Source organism: Physeter macrocephalus, chromosome 3, assembly GCF_002837175.3.
Source record: "Physeter macrocephalus isolate SW-GA chromosome 3, ASM283717v5, whole genome shotgun sequence".
Classification (NCBI taxonomy): Eukaryota; Metazoa; Chordata; class Mammalia; order Artiodactyla; family Physeteridae; genus Physeter; species Physeter macrocephalus.
The window spans coordinates 29932185-29952149 of NC_041216.1; the positions used below are offsets into that span (position 1 = coordinate 29932185).

Sequence of the window (19965 nt, forward strand, 5' to 3'; positions counted from 1 at the left end):
GACGCCTGGCTCCTGCCAGGACCTTGGCGAATTTGCGTGGGATTGACTCATGGGGGGAATTCGACGGCTGCACGGCTGTAGGGTTGTACTGCCCAGCCGAGTCAGGCAGGAGAGGTGAGCTACGAAGGGAACCTTTGCATTCTGAGGAATACAAAGTTTCCTCAGAATCTTCCATTTTCAGTTTCTTCCTATGTGTCATCATCACCATCCTTCTTCCAATCAGTGCTTCCCGAGCCCCCGCCTGCATGTCCCAGACACTTGTCTGGGTCCTGGGACGGGGTTCCGAGCAGAACACAGTCCGCACCTTCAGGGAGCTTTCAATCCACGTGGGGGACCAACCGCCAACGAGAACCAACGTCCTGCCATCATGGGGACGCCCCTCTCTGGGCCCCTAACCCCGGAAGGGCAGGGAGTACAGCCGTTCAGGAAGAAAAAGAGAGACAAAGGGCGCCGAGGAACCCAGAGGGATGTGCAGAGGCGTGATTTTGGTTCCATGTCCTCTGCGTGCCCTCCAGGACGGATCGCGTCCCGACACGGAGGCTTGGGAGGTGTGCAGAGCACAGAATCCAAGCACGGCTGCTCCACCAGGGCAGGACCTCCCGCTGCATCAAGAGGGGCGAACTTCTGCCCAGGCACGGGCTCCTGCCTGCTTCCTCCTGGGGAGCCTGAAAGGGGCTTGGGTCCTGGAGAGAAGAGGTGACTCCTGATCACTTCCACTGTCCGAGGAGCCTTATCTGATTCCCCTGAGTGGGTCTGACACCCCAGGTGCTATGGCTTCTCCCCTGTGGCTCTTACCACCAATGCAGACTGATTGATCTTCATGGGATTATTCGAGCAACGCCCATCCCCCTGTGGGGCTAAAGCACTAAAAAGGCAGGACTGGCAGGAACTCACCACCACCGCTGGGACCCCAGGCCCAGCTCAGCTCGGCCATGACAGCTCAGCAGACACGTGGAGTGAGCGAGTGAAGGGATGCCTTGCGGTGCTTCAGGAGAGAGGGGATAAGAGAGCCAGCTGGCTCCATGCTCTGGGGGAAGAGTACGGGATGCTAAAAAACCACTGACAGGCTGAATTTGGGGGTTTGGGGGGAACATCTGGTAATGACCCCCCCCCAAAACCGGGACATGAAATTGAAGCTGCATTGAGGTTTGTAGAATGAACTTGCCAGGCAAAATGGGTGGGGGGCTGGGGGGCAGGTTTTCCAGGCGGAGGGAATAGTGCATGCAGGGTGGGGGCTGAGAGGGGAGCGGGGAGCACAGCAGAGGGGGAGGGGAGGGGGTGGCAGGGCCAGATGCGTCCGCACGAGGGGCAGCGGCGGGCAACCTCACAGGGCTTTCTGAGCATTCATTCGACCATCATTCATGGAGCAGCCGCTGTGCCAGGCACTGTGCTGGGCTGTGCAGGTCGTATTAGGACTGTTGCTCCCCATCCTAGAAGCGGTGAGGAAGCGCTGAAGAGCGTTAACAGTGGGGTGGGTCACCACGGATCAACGACCACCCTGACTGCCAAGGGCAGCACTGGCCAGAGGGGAAGGGGGACCCGGGATGCTCGCTGATGGGACATGGGCAGTGAGCGTGCCCTGGCTGTCAAGGATCGCCCTGGGGGCCAGGCCTGAACAGCTGGGCAGCTGGAAAGACCACTTATGTCAACTGGAGGCGGGGGAGCAGTGAGGGGGGAGCAGGGCATATCTGTGACAAGAGATCAAGAGCTCCTTTGGGACGTTAAACTCGGGATGACACTGAGATGATCCGGCCACAGTAGGACACGCTCAAGCAGTGCAACGTGTATCTCAGTTGACATTAACCATAAACCACCATGGAGCCCAAAACTGGCTTGTGGCGATCAGCGCCTAGTTAATGAGAACTCAGAGCTCTTAAGGAGTCCAAAATAAAATCACTGAACCCAGCTTATTATGAAACCGACTTCAGTGACAATGGGACAGGTTAGGTATTTAACACCCATAACACTTTGCTTTTTTTCTTAACACCTGACAGTGATTATGTTAGTTTCCCCTTCAAAAGGATTTCCTGCCAGTCCACATTTGTCTTTTCCCTTAGGTGTGTACCATGCGGAACAACCCGGTGAAAAGCATGGGACTGGGAAGGAAGATGGATAGGATAGCCAGGTAGGTGAGCTTGTGCTGGTGTTTGCCTGTGCATATGCACATGTATGCACGTGCACGTGTGTGTGCAATTGTGTGCAGTGCGTGTGTGTGCACGTGCCCGTGTGTGCGTGTGTACCCTAGGACTGCACGTGTCTTCACGCACTGCCAAAAGCAAAACCCCACGTGCAGCCCTAATTACCTAAGGACGCATGTCTAGAGATGACAGTCTGCATAGCGCTCTGGCGGGATCCTGAAGGACCCACATTTTTTATGCACTGAAAAGAGGCATCGACTGTATTTCCAGGCTGTATTTCCAGGCTTCGAGGGAGTCATTCCATCAGAGCAGAGACCATGAAGCCTTTGGAAGAGACGGTGAATCACGCCTCTGCCAGGGAACCACGCGCAGAGGGACCCTCGAGCGGTACACATTTCAACCTTTATACTTTAATTTTAAAACGTAACTGACAAAACTGCCTGATTTAAATGTTCTCATCTGTTAAAAAAAAAAACAAAACAGTAATAACAAAAGGAAACAGCACTGTCGTTTATTTGTGAAGAGTGCGTGGTCCCGGCGTCCCTGATGAGAAAGTGGGTGGTTCCGGGAGGAGGGCCACCACGGGCATGGAGGCTGGTGTCCCCCGGCCCGAAAGGGTCCTGCGGCCCCGGCCCCGGAGCCCCGAGCACCGGGAGGGCTTTAGCTTCGTCCGTGGACCTCGGTCCCGAGGCGCCGACGCACGTGCCTGAGACGAGGTGCGGGCCAGCGCGGGGGATCCACCCGAGGGCGGCAGCCCCCGGGGCTCGCGGCGGGAGACGCCGTCGTCCCTTCCCACGCGGGCCGGGTTCGCCGTGCAGCCCCGGGCCCGGCCCACCCAGCACTGCATCGGCGGGCAGTGCGGCCAGGGCGGGGAACGGCCTCGCGCGCCCACCTCCAGGGACTCCAGCACCGCCCCCGGGGCCCAGAAGCCAAGGCCGGTGCCCGGGAAAATCACCTGCCGGACTGGGGTGGAAGAGACCGCCGCGCAAGTCCTCCCAGCCAGCCTCCACGCGCGTGGCCGGGGACTGCAACGGAGGCCCCTCACGAACATGGCCGCCGCCCCGCTTAAACGTGGCGGCCGCAGAGCCATCAAGGGAGGAGCCCCTCTTAAATATGGCCACCGACCCTCTTAAACATGGCGGCCGCAGAGACACCAAGGGAGGCGACCCTCATAAATATGGACTCCGCCCCGCTCAAACATGGCGGCCGGAGAGCCCGCAAGGGACATTTTCCTCACAACACTGCCTTCCGACCCGCCAGCTACATGAAACGCCGACTTTGTTGGGTCACATGCCTAGAGACGCCGGGCTGTGATTGGCCAGCATTCTGGTGACGTCAGACGCCGCGGCGCGAGCCGAGGGCGTACGGGTAGCTTCTCCGCTGGAGAGCGTTAGGCCCGGCGCTGGGCCTTGGCGGCGGGGCTGGGAGCGGCAAGGCGCCGCTCACACTCATGAGGAGCCGGAAGGTGAGGGGCCGGAGGCTGGGCGGGAGCTGCGCCGGGCGCGGCGGGGGGTGCCGCCGCCAATTTTCTGGGAGCTGAGGGGGAGCCACGGGACGCCTCGGGCGGAGGTGGGGGATCTCTGCCTGGCCCTCTACCCCCGGAAGGGAGCTCCCAGGTCACGCCCTTGGAAGTGGACCCCCCCTTTCCGACCACGTCCGCGGGAAGGGGGTCTCCCAGGCCACGCCCTTGGAAGGGCACCCCCCCCATACCACGCCCCCGGGCTAGGGGAGCTCCGAGGCCACGCCCCTGGGAAGGAGACTCCCAGATCAGGTCCTGGGATGGGGGGGGCTCCCTCTCCGGAGCTGGTCTGGACCCCTGGTGCCCTGACGCTGCCCAGCCCGGGGTTCGCGTGCCTCTGCTGCCGGCACCCGAGCCCGGGGTCAGCCAGCCCAAGTGCGGGCACATGACGAGGGGTCCACCCCGGAGGGTGGAGAGGATGGAGGGGCGCCAGTTCCTGGCACTGGTAGCCGGCGGGCGGTGTGAACCAGAGCGAGGGCCCGGTACAGGATGCGCCCCTGCCTGGGGAGGGGGCCCTCCGGGGGGGTGGGAGCGGCGCCTGGGGTACCTTTGACCCGAAAGTGTGTCTCCTGAAAACCCACGTTGTTGCGCTTTCCCAGTCTGACGTCTCTGCCTTTTGAGGGATTGTTTAGCGCGTCACTGACTTAGTTGGGTTCACGTGTCATTTTACTTTTTGTTTTCCTCACACTTCTATTTGGTTCTAATGTAGGGTTTTAATTTGTTGATTTTTTTCCAACCTTTAGTTTTTTCCCCCAGGGGTTGCTCTAGGTCTTACCGCGTACATTGTAACTTAGCAGAATCTGTTTCAGATTGAACTAGCTTAGTTCCAGAGAGACACACAAATGTTACCCCTATGTAGTTCTGTTCCCTTAACGCACTTTTCTGGTGGTGGTAAATATTTAATGTTACAAACCCGATAGTACACTGTCATGATTACTTTACCAGCCGTAGTCATTTCCTTAGCCCAGTACAGGCTTGCTGCCACGCACCTCCTTTGTGCTGTTACGGGCATTCCTGCCTACACTGCAGACGTGTTACTGTATGCAACTGTCTTTTAAATCACCTAAGGGAAGGAAATAATATGCACGTAAACTGTCTCCGTGAGGACGTAATTACCTTTACTCGTGCCCTGTTTTCTGTGGATCTGAATTATCGTCTGGAGTCACCTGCTTCCAACCGAAGGAACTTTCTCTAGTATTTCTTGTAAGAGGAGTCTGCAGCAACAAGTGCTGTCAGTTTTTGTTTATCTGGAAGTGTCTATTTTGCCTTCACTTTTGAAGGATAGTTTTGCTGGATATAGTATTCTTTTTTTTTTTTTTTTTTTTTTTTGCGGTACGTGGGCCTCTCACTGTTGTGGCCTCTCCCGTTGCGGAGCACAGGCTCCGGACGTGCAGGCTCAGCGGCCATGGCTCCCGGGCCTAGCTGCTCTGCGGCATGTGGGATCTTCCCAGGCCGGGGCATGAACCCGTGTCCCCTGCATTGGCAGGCGGACTCTCAACCATTGCACCACCAGGGAAGCCCTGGATATAGTATTAATGGTTGACAGTTTTTTTGTTTGAGGACTTTGAATCTGTTTGAATATACCCACTGTGGTCTGGCGCCCATTGTTTCTGCTAAATCAGCAGTTTATTTGTTGGGCTCCCTTGTCCTAAGGAGTCATTTTTCTCTTGCTGCTTCCAAGACTTTCCCCTTGTCTTTGACTTTCAGCACTTAAACAGTGTTGCATCTGCTTATAGATCTCTTTGCAGTTATCCTACTTGGAGTTCAGTTCTTTGAGATTGCTGGGTTTGGGGAATTCCCTGGCGGTCCAGTGGTTAGGGTTCCGTGCTTCCACTCTAGGGGGCGTGGGTTCAATCCCTGGTTGGGGAACTAATCCCGCATGCCGCGCTGTGCAGCCAAAAAGAAGAAAAAGAAAGAGAAACAGAGATTGCTGGTTTGTACATTGTTGTTTTTCAATAAATTTGGGAAGTTTTCAGCCATTATTTCTTCAAATATTTTTTCTGCCCTTCTCTCCTTTCTTGCTGGTACTCCCATTACACGTTTGTTGCTGCACTTAATTGTCTCCACCATGTCTCTGGGGCGCTCTTCATTCTTCTCCATTCTTATTTCTCTCTGTTCTTCAGCTTGTGTAATCTAGCAATCTATCTTCAAGTTCACTTATTCTTTCTTCTACCAGTTCATATCTACTCTTGAGCACACCCCCACCCCTGCCAGTGAATTTTTTAATTCAGCTATTGTAATTTTCAACTCCTGAATTCCCATTTGGTTCTTTTTTATAATTTCTATCTTTTTATTGATAATCTCTATTTGATGTGAAGTCATCAAATCTTTCTTTGATCATGGTCTCTCTTAGTTCTTAAACACGTTTATAATGGCTATTTTGAAGTCCTTTTGTGATAAATCCAACATCTGATCACTCTCACAGGCAGTTTCTGTTGCCTGCTTTTATTCGAGTGTTTGGGTCTGCTTTCCTGTTTCTTTGCATGTTTCATAATTTTTTGTTGAAAACTGGACATGTTAGATAATATATTGTAGGAGCTCTGGGTACTGGTCTCCCACCCCCACCCTGAGGCTTTTTACTGTTCTTTTTATTTGTTTAGTGATGGAGTGGATTCTAGTGGAGTCTGTTTCCCTTCCCACAGCTGAAGCTGTGATGGTGCTCCTCAGGGGCAGTGTTGGGTGTGCCCACAGTCACCTGGGTCTCACTGGTTTCAGGGGGGCTCTCTTCATCTTCCTCTGACCACACCCAGCTCTTTTGTTTTTTATGGCTGCATTGGGTCTTCGTTTCTGTGTGCAGGCTTTTTCTGGTTGCGGCGAGCGGGGGCTACTCATCTTTGCGGTGCGCAGGCTTCTCATTGTGGTGGCTTCTCTTGTTGCGGAGCACGGGCTCTAGGTACATGGGCTTCAGTAGTTGTGGCTCGCGGGATCAGTAGTTGTGGCTCGCAGGCTCTAGAGCGCAGGCTCAGTACCTGTGGCACACGGGCTTCGTTGCTCCGCGGCACGTGGGATCTTCCCGGACTCGAACCCATGTCCCCTGCATTGGCAGGTGGATTCTTAACCACCGCGCCACCGGGGAAGTCCACACACCCAGCTGTTAAAACTCCGCTAGTCGTTTTCAGCGATGACCAGGAGCAAAAATTTTCTACAAAGGAATCCAATCACATTCTGGCTTCTTTGAAGGAATAGTTTCTAAGATCAGTGTTTGATGTTTGTTCTGACCCCAGGAGGGATCCTCCTGCTGTGTTTTTCCCTGGCTGTCTCCTGAAGACTGTACGCCTACACTTTATCTTGATTTTTCTCCCATCTGCCTTTTATCACAGCTTCCACTGTTCTTGAGGACCCCTTAGGTATGAACTTCTCCACACTCTGTTGTAAATGAAGTTGGAAGAGATTAAGAGCCCTTTGTTTTGATGCCTGCCTCTTCTCCAGGCAGAATCTGAGCCAGGGCTCCCCGGCTGGGGACAGTGACAGGCTTCTCTGTGTGACACCCCTGCTCTCAGAGCTGAGTGCTCAGGGGAGGGAAGGAGGGCAGCAGCCTGAGATCCCCTGGACTTGCCTCTCCTAGCCTTGGAACCACTGCCTCACTAGGAGGGGCGAGGGTGATGGGGCCCCAGTCTCCTTAGTGCCCTGCCCAGGCAGGAACCTCTGTTCCATGAGCGGGGCCTCGGCAGAAGGGAGCCCCTCCTCTCAACTGTGCTTGCTGGAGACTTAGCCTCACAACAGGTGGGGTGAGGGCAGAATGAGAAATGCTGCCATCCTGCTTCCCTGGAAAGAAAGCCCTCTGCCTGGGAGCAGGGGGAGGGTGTCCTGTGTGCTGACCTTGGCCGCTTGGAGTTGGGACACCAGAATAACTGTTCATTTTGCTCTTTGCTTATAGGACCATTTGCAAAGGTTTTAAATGGTTGTTTTTAATACTCTTCACCAGTTTCACTGGGGCAGGGTTAGTGGAGCACCTCTTGCTGTTTTGTTGATCTCTTTCAGCCCGTTTAGTCTTTAACTAGTCTGCTTGGAAGGAGGGAGTCCTCAATGATGGGGACTTGGTCATTTAGGGGTTGTTTACGTGGAAGCAGCCAGTTTGCCTGACTGAAGAGCAACGGTTCTCCAAGTTAGAAAAACAATGTAATTGATTCTTGACATTTTGGAGCAAGGGCCTTAGAGGTAGTTTTACCCACGATTAAACTAAAGCCAAAATGCCACTGGAGTTGACTCTTGCAAATCTAATGAGGATGGCAGGTGGCCTGCTCAGGTGCCTGTAACCACAGCTCCTGGACCTCAGCCAGACCCTCACAGACTTTACCTCTGCAGAGGGGCCCAGAAAGCTGAGGGGTGACAAGCCCACCCGAGGAGCTGTTGCACCCCGAGATTTTAAGCACTACGGTACAAAGCATCTAGAAGCGCCCTGCTGCCGGCAGAGGGCCTGCACGGCACACAGCCCCAGAGCCGGACGGCAGGTTCTCTGCTCAGTCCCTCTGCAAGCAGCCAAGGCTTTCATGCGGGTGGCTCTGGTGACAGCAGGGAGAGGGGCTCTGAAGCCAGACATCACTTTGTGTGACCTCGGCAGGGTCCTCTCCCGAGTCGTCCCATCTGCGTGGGGTGCTGCTCCTTTTAAAGCCGCTCGGCACGAGCACAGCGCCTGTGTGTTGACACTCGGATGGTGGCCGTTGTCACGAGCGCCAGCACCCCTCCCCCGAGGGAGCCTGGCCCGGCCCGGCATCGAAACGTTTGGAGTCGGACTATAACGGGAAGGAGAGGACAGTCAGTGGCTTTCTGGGGCTAAGGATGTCTGTTCCCGACTATGGCAGCACTAGAGCTCCGGGGAGACTGGGTGGTGCGGTGCCGTCCCCACAGGAGATATTCTGTGACCTCTTAGGCTTAGTTCCTTGGGTATGACCGGCCACACTGCTGCCCGGGCTTTTTGAGCAGCGTCCTGCCTGGCTTGGAGTGCCTTGTTCTCGCTGTGGAAGCTGCCTTCCCCTTCCCTTTAAGTGCCCTCCGCAAGCGTCACGTGCCTCGGAGCCTCGGTGACCTGCCCCTCCTCCAGGGGCTCTGGATGAGATGCTGCTATAAAGATTTCTGAACTAGCCTGTGTGCTTTCTGACCTCGCCTCCACTTCGGGGCGCGCTGCCCCCCACCCAGCCCCGTCCTCATCCCCCAGGTCTCGGCCGCTGTGACACCGGCTGTCAAGCTGGCCCTCCGCTACGCCCTCCTCCCTATCCCCCACCTCTCTTACTTCCAAGTTCTCACTTGCGGTTCAATGTATTATTTTCTAAGTGTCTGTGGTCCCCATTCTGGACAGAGAGAGCAGTCAGTGGAGAGGCAGGTGAAATGCAAATGAAGCCCCAGTTTCGTGAATTGTCGCGTCAATGCTGAGCTTAGTTTTGACAGATGTACCAGGTTGTTGGCTGCCAGGAAGCTGAGGGAGGCACAGGCAGGAACTCCCTTCCCATCTCTGCTGCTTTTCTGAAAACCTAAAATTATTCCTAAATAAAATGATTGTAAGTTTCATTGTTTTAATTAATTCCTTTCTTGTCACTAGAAGACTTTCCTTTGCATTCCAAGTGAGATGGCGGCGGGCGGTTTGTTAGTGTTGCGGCCTGGCCTGTCCGACAGCAGCTAGAGCTCCTTTAAACTGATGGGATTAGGCCTGGCTCCCCTGTGATTTCAAAGAGAGGGTTTGGTGGCGGGGCGGGGGGGGGGGCTTTTGCTTTTTCACCTTTTATCAAGAACCTTCTGAGCAAGGATACAGGCTGCTTATTCTAAACAGCTGAAGTCAACTGAACATCTATGCACTCACAAATGGAGGTTCTAAACACATGGGAGGTAGGGACAGAGCGGGTCAGCACCTTCCACCCAGCCTCGTGCAGATGCGCACATTCAGGCCACGGTGTCAGGGGAGTCCCTGGCGGTTCACTGGTTAGGACTTGGCGCTGTCACGGTGAGGGCCTGGGTTCAACCCCTGGGTGGGGAACTAAGATCCCACAAGCCACGCGGCACAGCCGAAAAAAAAAAAAAAAGAGGCCACAGTGTCTGTCTTTCCATGGTCGATAAAAACATGGGGGTGGGAGGGGCCATCTTCGGGGTCTCTGACCAGCCTCTGGTCTGGCCCAGCTGGCAGGTGGAGTGCGGTCCTCGGCGCGCCTCCGAGCCCGGAGCTGCTTGGCCACACCGGCCACATCGGCCTCGGCCCAGGAAGCCCGCGTCGCCACGTCTGCCCGGACGGCATGTCAGGTGAGCCTCAGCCCCTCGGAGACAGGACTGGACTGAGTGTCCACCTTTCCACGAAACATGTCACGTTAGAAAGCCTTGAGTGTGGCGAACAGACCAGAGGCGAGGTCACGGTGCTGTCACCATCAGAGGAGGACCCGCCCTCGGTGCACGTGCTCCCACCCACCGAGAGCTGTGGGCTGGGCGGCCTGAGTGATGCTGGCACGGGCCGTGCTTGCTCACCCCGAAGGGCAGGTGGGGAGGCAGGGGCCCCTGTGTCTGCAGCCAGGGGCACACAGCCGTGGTGGGCCGGTGGTCCCAGTTTCCGGAGCTGCTCCCTTGAGCCGCAGCCCGGCGGTCTGGCTAGACTTGGTTTCACAGCAGCAACTGGCCTGGTTTCCCTCCTGGGGCGCCGCTTGTCAGAGCTGCACTGAGTCAAGTTCAGGGCCCCGTTGAGCGCCCGCTCCCGGCATGGAACAGAGAATCCTGCCTCATCAGAGCTCACAGCCCAGCAGAAACGAATGGAAGCTGGGTTTGGGGTCATCACTTTACATGTCAGGGCAGCCCCCGGGGGCAGCGTCAGTCTGGACTCCGCCCCCTTGGTGGCAGACAACGAAAGGACCCTGTCCTATACGTTGTGGCTCCAGCAGCGACGTCGTTTGCTGTGAACAGGACTGCCTGCCTCTGGGGTCGAGGCTTGTGAATTACTTGCCGTCTGCTCCGTGACCTTCAGCGTGTCTGGTCTCCCCTTGCATCCTCTCTCCTGACAGCCTTCCTCATCACACAAAGCCACCGACAGGCGAACGTCCAAGAAGTTCAAGTACGACAAAGGTCATCTTGTGAAGTCAGAATTCCAGAAACCCATCCCCCAGAGTGACAGCACTGCTGCGCCCGCAGCGCCCCCCGAGACCCCGGGTAAACGCGAGCCTCTGGCATCGGCCGAGGACAGGGCCAGGCTTCCGGGAAAGGAAGCCAGCGGCTCCGCTCCTCAGGGGACCGCAGGACTCCCCCGGGGGCACTGTGGAGCCATGAGTGACGCCTGCCCAGCAGAGACTGAGGACAGGCCGCCCCCGCCGAGATGCGGGGCCCCTGCGGGAGGAGAGTCCGACGGTGGCTGCCCCGAGAGGGGCGGGGCGGCGGCGGACCTGGAGCAGAGCCACACGCCTCCACTGCAGATGGACAACAGCGTCCTTCTCGATGACGACAGCAACCAGCCGATGCCCGTGAGCCGCTTCTTCGGAAACGTCGAGCTCATGCAGGTAAGGCCCGTGGCCTCTCCCCTGGGCAGACAGCTCCCAGCGGACCGCACGCCTGGTCACGGCCCCGGTTCACACGTGCGAGTGCCGCCCGGTGCAGATCAAACCCAGTAAGGGCCCTAACCCGGGGGGAGAGAACGAAACGGTTGCTGACGTGGGGCATCCCCCCGCACGGAGCCGGGAACCGTTGCCATAGCGAGCGCGCGTGTGGGCGGGCTGGCCGACGTGAGTCTGGACCCTGCTGCGGGGTGTGAAGTCGTGACCGTGGTTTGTGGCTCTCTGGGCAGTTCCCCCGCGTTTGCTGGGCTCGCTTTTGCTTTTAACCCAGAGTCTTTCCTCCCTCCCTCCGTCACGCCGGTGGGGAGCACGCTCCCATGATGGGGGGACCGGAGCCCGGAGGCGGGTGCTCGTGCTGGGTTACCCGTGCCTGAAGCAGGTGTTCTCTTCCCTCCAAGGACCTCCCGCCAGCATCGTCATCCTGCCCCTCGATGAGCAGACGCGAATTCAGGAAAATGCATTTCAGAGCCAAAGACGACGACGACGACGATGCCGACGGCGCAGAAACATAGAGGGCGAGACGCACACGCCGTTCTTCTGCACGTTCAGTACCGTCGACCGCTTCCCAGTTCAGCACGTTAGACATTTATACCACACCTGTCTCCAAGAGCCCACGCTTCTAATCAGAATTCAGAACTGACCCACCAAGGTCAGCAGCGTAGAGCGCCACGTACCCGCGGGGAGACTGGCACACGTGAACTAAAAGACCTTTGCGGGCAAAGCTACTGTTTCTGCATTGATGCGTTTTCTCCCATCTGTACCCACGTGGTGGTGGTTCCAGCTAACTTCTCTCGTAAACGAGAGATTATCTCTATAAAGGAAACTCTTAAGCTTAGCTTTGATAACGTGCAAGTTTATTTTCCGTAATCAAAATTGGATCATTCTTGTGACTGATTCAATCCCAGTTCTTCAAGAACTCTCCTTTAGTTCTGTACGGGAAGCTCACGTTTACCTGGGACATTCAGCAAAATCCATATGGAAAAGAAATAAAATATATTTTGAAAATATTTCTAAAGAAGGCTTATGTCCCTAGAGCTGTATTCCTTTCTAAGACGCTGGACAGCCAGGTGGAGAAAACAGATCCTGTCCTGTCTTTAACACGTGCGAGGCTGGCTCAGCTTTGCACCCATTAACCAGCGCCAAGAGCTGAGAGCGCAGGGCTGTGAGCTGGAAGGGACGCGGCCCCTCCCCTTGGGAGGCTGTGGGATTTCTGAGATGGCAGGTGTTCACATTCCTCGCCCTGTGTGGCGTGGGGAAGCCGCGCCCTCCTCCGTGGTGCAGTGTTACCTGGCGCAGCTGCCCTGCCGGAGCTACACGGCCCCTCCCCCGTCTCAGGGAGCGTCTGGTGACACATGCTTGCCAGTGGGCTCCGGAGAGGAAATGTGGGCCTGCTTGTCTGCTGCCCCGTCCTGTCACCAGCTGCTGGCAGAGGACACCAAGGCCGGGGACTAGGAGAGAGCGCCCAAGAGGGAGCCCGGTCCCCGGGTGACAGGCACAGCAGGAGAGCTGCCTGCAGCTCCCGGAGGGCCGCGCTGGATTTTCACGAGTGAGCAGCGGTCCTACTGTTGCTGAGCTAGCAAACACTTCTGCTTTAGTTACAACGGCCGTTACACTTCCCTCCCCCTAAAATGTCCTGCGAACCACGGAAGTTTCTTACATAACGTCATCTGGGGGCAAAATATAGTTGAAGTGCCCTGTAAGGTTTCCCACGGTCCTTGATGGGCCCAGTGCCGCCTGGAAGCACCTGTCCCCACACTCACCCTCTGCTTCAGTGGTCACTGTCCCTTCAGCAGCTGTGCCCTTCCCCTGCTCTGAATCATTCTGTGATTTACTGGTCAACAGACTACTTTTAACAGTGTGACGATGTTGCTTCTAAGGCCTTTTGGCAGCATCCAGGGAGCGTAATTTACAACCTGAGATGCTGCAGGAGTGACTGCTAGTCAGGGCACTCAGATTAGTGGGGGTCGAGCTGCATCAGATTTCAGGGGATTTTGTCTTTCCCCTACACTGGCTCCCGGGAGAAGCATCAACCTGAATCACAGCCCACCTGCAGGACAGATGCGTCGGCATGTTCCCACCAAAACGCGAAATGTAAACCTCACTCCTGGATGCCTGAACCCCGCTGGCTCGCGGTCGGTCCGCGTGGAACCCGGAGAGGTTCCTCCCCAGCCGCCCAGGTTGCTGAGCTAAACTGCAGGAAGCTCCCCACGTGTTCCAGGCCTTTTTCTAACTGAAGACGGACAGCGTGGTGGGCCGTCGTCCCGCCCACCCGCCTCCCCGGCGCCAGCTGGCTCCACTAAGTTGCAGCTCCGTGGTTTCCAGTGGCAACCGGAGGATCACATTGAGTGCAGGGGACGCCCGGGGGAACCTGCTGGGTGTTGAAGGTGGCCGGGGTGGGCAAGTCCATGTCCCTGATGGTTACTCCCGAGGGTGAGACATTACCAAAAGAAAACACCAGGTGTCCCCATGAAGAGGCAGCTGGGACCAGGGCGGCGCATCTGGGGAACCTGTTCCGTGCTCACACGTGCAAGGCCAGCGCAGAGAAAACACTTCGTGAGGCCAGCCCAGGGTGACACGAGCAAGACGGATGGAATGCCGATCAGGCCCAGGGGACGAAATAACGTTTCAAAAAGCGTATTAAACCGCGTGTTAAAATTGCTCTAATTGGGAGTACTCCGAGGATGTGTTCTGCCAGCATTTAAAATGAACACCCGACCCGCAGGCCAGGCCATGTGACACATGCAGATTTTGAGAAACACTTTCTACGTGAATCTTCACAAAATGACCCACTGGTGCCAGAGCAGTAGGGGTGTGGGGTGCGTCCTGCGAGCATTCCTGCGACTCTGTCGACGGCCATCGGCCACTCATCCCGCTTCCTTGCGCACGTCTGTGCAGGGGACCTGGGACCGGCCTCAGGCACCACAGTTCTCAGAGCTCACAGGACTCGGGAAAGCTGTCGCACTCTTGGTCACCCCGATTAAAATTAGCAGAGGGAAAAGGTGCGCAGGGCCAAGTCCAGGAGAGACCGGCACAAGCTTCCGGACACCTGTCCCGGCGGTCGCACCGAGGCGGCACGATGTGGGCAGCAGAAGCCCTGACCAGTCGGCTCTTGGGGAGGCCTGGTGCCCGGGCAGCCCTGCGCAACCAGAGGCCGGAGGCGGGGGAAGGAAGGGGTCCTTATGACAACTGCTGAGTTGCCCTCCAGAAACATGTCACGAAGAGGCTGTAACAGGCGCACTCCAGCAGCAGAGAGCAGGCAGCCCTGCCCTGGACAGGCAGCCGCGGAGCTGGAGGGACCGGGTGGGGGCCGCTGGGCCTGGTCCGGCCTCCTTACTGCACAGACGGGACCCACCACGCTCCGGGGCGGCCAGCCTCTCCCACGTCCCCACTTCCCATCAGGCTAGATCAGTGCCATGAACTGAAACGGCACTTTTCAAATCCCACACTGAACTGGCACCTCCGAAAATGTGTGTATATTTATTTCAGTGACGAAGACGGAATGATATGGGTCAGCTTCTTAAAAGTCATTGACTCATTTTTTCCCTCATTTTCGTCATTCTCAATGAGGGCAAACTTTTTTGACGTGTCTATTTTTTAAAAATCTTTATTGCTTTTGTGATTACACAGTACATGTAAAAATTCAAGTATTACAAAATGTGACTTTAAAAAGTAAATTTTTAAAAATTATGAAATAAATGCTCATTTCCAAAACTTCAAGTATTATAAAATGCATGATTTAGAAAATTAGTCCTTTGTGATCCAACCACCCCACCCCACCCCCCAGGTTTCCCGCTCTTCACGTGCAGTGACGCACTCTGCATGACCGGCACGTACGTGTGATACACACCCATGTCACACTGGGCATGGCTGAGCCACCTGCCTGCCTCGTGCACTTAACAGCCAGCTTCCCACTTCTCACATTAATGCCTGAAGCTGTTACAGAGTTGTGCATTACGTAGATGTGTCAGGTTGAGTCAGGAAATTAATGCTATCTATCTGACCATTTTGGACCCATAAAAACAGCAATTTCCTATGGTTCAGCATAATGCCACAAGCAGCCCTACGGACATTTGGAGGGTTTCCCACTTTCTGCAGTTAGAAATAGTACAGCAGTGAATATCCTTGTATCTTACCCCAAAAGGGTCACGACTCTTTCGAGCATTTAGAAGAGACCAGAGGATCGAGCACTGCGTTTGCCTGGGGCGTGGAGGCCCAGTGGAGCTGAGGGCTCACACAAGTTCCCTGAAGCCCGAGTGGCCAGGCGAGAGGGGAGCCGCCTGGCTGGGGACACTGCACGCACGCATGGGTGAAGCCGGAGGGAGGCCACTCCTGACCCCGGGTGTCCCGGGAGCCACCAGGATTATCCTCTGGCAGCTGGGCTTGCCGAGGTCAGAAAACAGCTTCAGAAATGTGCTCAAACCAGAATCTGTAGGAAGATTTTTTTCAAGTGTTTTCCGGGAATACTGGAGTGGCAAAAAAAAAAAAAAACAGTAGCACCAGTTGGAAGGATGCATGTGCTGTCCAGGCTGCGTCACGGGCGCTGGCGAGCAGGCCGCTTCCGCCGGGGCACCGCCGGGGCTCGGTAGATCCTGCTGGGGTCGCAGTGGAGTCTGTGCGTGGTCTTCTTGTGGCAGGCAATGTGGACTAACTTGAGGTTCTCAGAGGTGAAGAGCAGGCGGTAGAAGTACTCCCAGTCCACTTCTCTCCCCTCGGCGTCGTGGATGGCCGCGGCCAGCGTGGGGACGACCGTGCGCTTCTTTTCTATTCTGCAAAGCAAGGTTAGAGACGTCGTCTCTGCTGTCACAATTTGTCACAATCCCCCAGGCACCGGCCAGGCCTCGTTTTCTGTTAAACCACAGAGATGGTTGAATGTGGTGTCTACTCGGCTGAGACATCCATCAAGGTTTGGCTGCTTCCAGGAGAGGCAGGTGGGGACGGTTAAACTCGGCAGAGGAACTGCACTCAGGCCATCCCAGACAGGGCAGGGCGGGCGCTGAAAGGGGCTCACCCTGTGGCCATCGCACGGGCACTGGGGACATCCCTCCACAGGCTGGCGGGGTGCCATCGCCGCACGCGGCCATGCCCGCCGGGCCAGCCAGCCTGGCAGAGCCTGATGCCGGCCACCCGGGCTTCTCGCATTTTACAAGTAGACGGGGGACCTCCCTGGCGGTCCAGTGGTTAGGACTCGGCGCTCTCACTGCTGAGGGTGCGAGTTCAATCCTTGGTCGGGGAACTAAGATCCCACAAACTGCGCGGCACGGCCAAAGTAAAAAAATAAGTAAATAAAAGTAGGTAGTGTGTATTTTTTTTAAATACTGAAAAGTACACGGAGAAAAATGAGAGCCAGCCGTAGTCCCATCACACTCACTCACCAACAACTTGGCTTCCTTGGTTCACACTTTAGCTATGTGCAGACTTACCGAAAAATTACATGATACTGTACGAACGTTTTTATTTTATTTATTTATTTTTTTTTTATTTTTTGCGGTACGCGCGCCTCTCACTGTTGCGGCCTCTCCCGTCGCGGAGCGCAGGCTCCGGACGCGCAGGCTCAGCGGCCACGGCTCACGGGCCCAGCCGCTCCGCGGCATGTGGGATCCTCCCGGACCGGGGCGCGAACCCGCGTCCCCTGCATCGGCAGGCTGACTCCCAACCACTGCGCCACCAGGGAAGCCCTGTACGAACGTTTTTAAATAGAATCTTACAAAGAAAGCTGAAGTCACCTCCAACTACAGCCTTCGCTCTCATTTCCCGCCTTCCCTTCCCAGAGACGATCACTGTTAAGGGTCTGACATTTGTCTTTCCAAATTTCATCCTGTACTTTTATATGCATATGTGTGTCCACTTAAAACAATCGTGATGTTACCTTTGTGTAAACTGCTTTCACTTATAAACAACAGTTCAAAAGACCTCGCTAAGTAACCAGCCTAGAGGCTCGTAAACTTGACAAGATGGAACTGGAAACAGCACAGCTCGGGGGGCTGGTGGCAACTAAACCGGCACACAGAAAGAATCCTGTCCCCCATGACACAGAAAAGGTGAGTAACAATGAAGAAGTACCTGAGAGTAAAAGAAAGAAGGCGGCTCCCCTCTGCAGACACAGAAACCAATGCTGGACCACAGGACTGAGCTACACTCCACAGCTCAACAGGGTTCCGGTCCTGAGGGAGGCCCCAGGGGCCCTCAAGAGCCAGGAGGGGTGGGCCGAGATTCCCACCCCAGCCATTAGGGGAGGAACAGGTGCTGCCGGGGGTCCAGGGCTTTGGTAGGGAAAGGAAAAGCCTCTGCATCAATTGCCAACTGCTGCATAACCAGCCCCCCAAAACCTAGCGGTTCTGTGGGTTGGCCTGGCCCAGTCACGGGGCTGCACGCTGCTGGGGGGTTGGCCAGGGGCTGGCCCTTCTCCCCGCGGGGTCTTTCATCCTCCAGGAGGCCAAGTCAGGCTCCCCGGCGTGGTGAACGTGCGAGCCCCTGCCAGGCACCCCCGGGTTCCCGTCTGCTTGATGCAGTGGGGGGACGAGGGACGGACACCCGGCAGGTGCTGGTCACAGGGCACCACTAGTGTGACCGTCCTCCGGGCACATGGAAAACCAGGACCCTCAGCCCACCTCTCCCACATCCAACTTTACGCTGCACGTGGCAGGGAACACGCGAGCAAGGAAGGCCCACTGAAAGGCCCAGGCACCTGGTGGAAACACGCAGAACCGCTCGGTGGGGACACACGGGCCGTCTGCAGACACCTCCCACCGAGGACGAACTCACGGCCCAGACACACACAAAGCACAAGGAATGCACTGCAGCGCACAGGAGGATGCAGCCAACGGCGGCGCCCCCAGAACCCCCAGGGATCTTACACAGACCACTCCCCCTCTGTGCCAACCGCAGAGCTCAGCGCCCCGAGACCACCCTCAGGGTCCACAGTTCGCTGAAAGGACTCGGAAGGCCCTGAGAGCCTTCACACTTACAGTTACGGTTTACAACCACGAAGGCATGCAAATTAAAATCATCCAAGGTTAGGGACACACAGGGCGGGGAGTCCAGGGCAGCTCCGGCCGTCCTCTCCCCGGGGAGTCATGGACAGTGCTCCCAGCAGTGGTGACAACACACATGGAGAATCAGCAGACAGGGTCGCTCCCTGAGCCTCGGCGTCCAGAGTCTTTACTGGGGCTCTGCCATGTGGGCACAGCTGACCACCCACAGGCTGACCTCATCCCCAGCACCCCCAGAGGGCAAGCTGAAACCACGTGACCCAAAGCCCCCACCTTCGTGGCACTGTTAGGCCGTCCGGTGACCCCCGGCCCCAGGGAAACAGAGACACTAGCAGGCAGGACACTCCGAGGGCTCAGAGGTGACCTCCCAGGGGTCAGGGGCAAAGGCCAGACCTCTCTTTGCACACAACCATAAAATAAGTGTATTTAAAATAAAAATGAAATAAAAATGAAAGCAGACTGGCATGAAGAGGCGTGTTTTTTAAAAATAACCCCAAAGCACTTGCAGAAAGGAAATATGTACTCAGTGCTGAATGCACAGACTGAATGCATCAGAGCTGAAGAGAGAATGCGTGAACTGAACGTATAGGAAGTGTATCAGTCAGCTCGGACCGCTGTAACAGAACACCATAGACTGGATGGCTTAAACAACAGAAATCAGTTTTCTCACCATTCTGGAGGCTGGGATTGTGAGATCAGAGGGCCAGCGTGGTTGGGTTCTGGTGAGAAGTGTCTTCCTGGCTCGCAGACGGCTGCCCCCTCGCTGCGTCCTCACACGGTGGAGAGCAAGCCCTCTCTTCTTATGAGACCACAGCCCTATCAGATCAGTCCTATCAGATCCTCCCTTCCAACCTCACTTACCCTTGATCACCTCCTGAAGAGCCTATCCCCAGACACAGTCACCCTGGGGTTCAGGCTTCAGCACATGAATTTCGGGGACACAGTTCAGTCCGTGGCAGGAAGTCCCCGGGAATGGGAATGTGTAAGAGCAGGCGCCGCGCAGGACGACAGAAGGAGCTGGTCCAGGTACGGGAGGGGGAGTCAGAGAGTCAACGCCGAAGAGCTTCCCAAAATTAAAGACAGACACGTCTTCAGAGCAGAGAACCCAAGTCCCGGTCAGAATGTAAAATAGAGATCTGTACTAGATACACATCATTTTCAAAGAGAAAGGGAAAGTCTAAAGCTGCCACAGAAAAGGCAGAGGAGACTGACGGCAGCCTCGTGAACAGACGCCAGAAGATGAGGCGTCGTGTCTCCAAAGCACTGCGGGCCAAGTGGCCGCCGGCCTGGAGTCACGTCAGCTCAACAAGCGCTCAGGGCCTTTCTACGACCCCCTGACCCTCATCGTCGACAGGGAGTGAGCCTGCGTGCCATGCGACTTGTGCGTGAGCGTAAGCGAGGCCCGACCCCGGGGACACGCCCACGCTCTGTGCAGGGCTCACAGTGAGCAGAGGGGGTGACACCAAGGTGACTCCACGGGGCCTGGGGGCGAGGGGGACGCGATTCGGCTTCCGATGTGCTTCACTCAGGGGCCCCACTAAGGGAACACAAGCAGACATCTATTTCCCAAACCACCGAAGGGTGGGGTGATGGGCCGGGAAAACTCGGTTAAACCCACAGAAAGCACAAAGGAGACCCAAACGGGAAGGACTGGAACGGTGACTGGGAACCCGGAATAGAGGGCTAAAGCAGTCCAAACACATTTCCTATTTATTCAACCAGCACTGGGTGAACGGCCACAGCGGCCAGACGCTGTCCCGGCAGCAGGAAGACGCTGGGGACGTGCCAACACCACTGACCTG

The 19965-nt window shown here is 56.2% G+C and overlaps 2 protein-coding genes across 13 annotated transcripts in view; one reads left to right on the top strand and one right to left on the bottom strand.

Annotated features, from left to right (window-relative positions):
- DFFB (DNA fragmentation factor subunit beta) overlaps positions 1–19965 on the bottom strand; it is a 43248-nt gene that overhangs the window by 10897 nt on the left and 12386 nt on the right. For 6 of the 12 annotated variants that reach the window (XR_003679216.2, XR_003679215.2, XR_003679214.2 and 3 more), the window contains 2 exons: positions 19025–19226; positions 15852–15940 (listed from right to left, as the gene is read on the bottom strand). The exons of 2 other annotated variants lie outside the window; for them this stretch is intronic. Coding sequence is in view for 2 of the 10 variants with exons in the window: in XM_024125663.3 (XP_023981431.1) it covers positions 15706–15940 (235 nt within the window). In the remaining 8 variants the exon portion in view is untranslated. 4 more of the 12 variants (XR_003679217.2, XR_003679218.2, XM_024125663.3 and 1 more) reach the window with 4 other exon arrangements.
- Positions 3499–12132, top strand: C3H1orf174 (chromosome 3 C1orf174 homolog). The gene is made up of 4 exons (XM_007126040.4): positions 3499–3603; positions 9766–9885; positions 10632–11120; positions 11573–12132. The coding sequence occupies exons 1-4, from the start codon at positions 3589–3591 to the stop codon at positions 11684–11686; spliced, it is 738 nt and encodes a 245-aa protein (XP_007126102.1). The 5' UTR covers positions 3499–3588; the 3' UTR covers positions 11687–12132.

Excerpts from the sequence above, each read along its gene's own strand:
- C3H1orf174 (XM_007126040.4), top strand. Across the intron at positions 9,886-10,631 it reads CTGCCCGGACGGCATGTCAG|CCTTCCTCATCACACAAAGC; the intron begins GTGAGCCTCAGC and ends CTCTCCTGACAG. Across the intron at positions 11,121-11,572 it reads GAAACGTCGAGCTCATGCAG|GACCTCCCGCCAGCATCGTC; the intron begins GTAAGGCCCGTG and ends CTTCCCTCCAAG.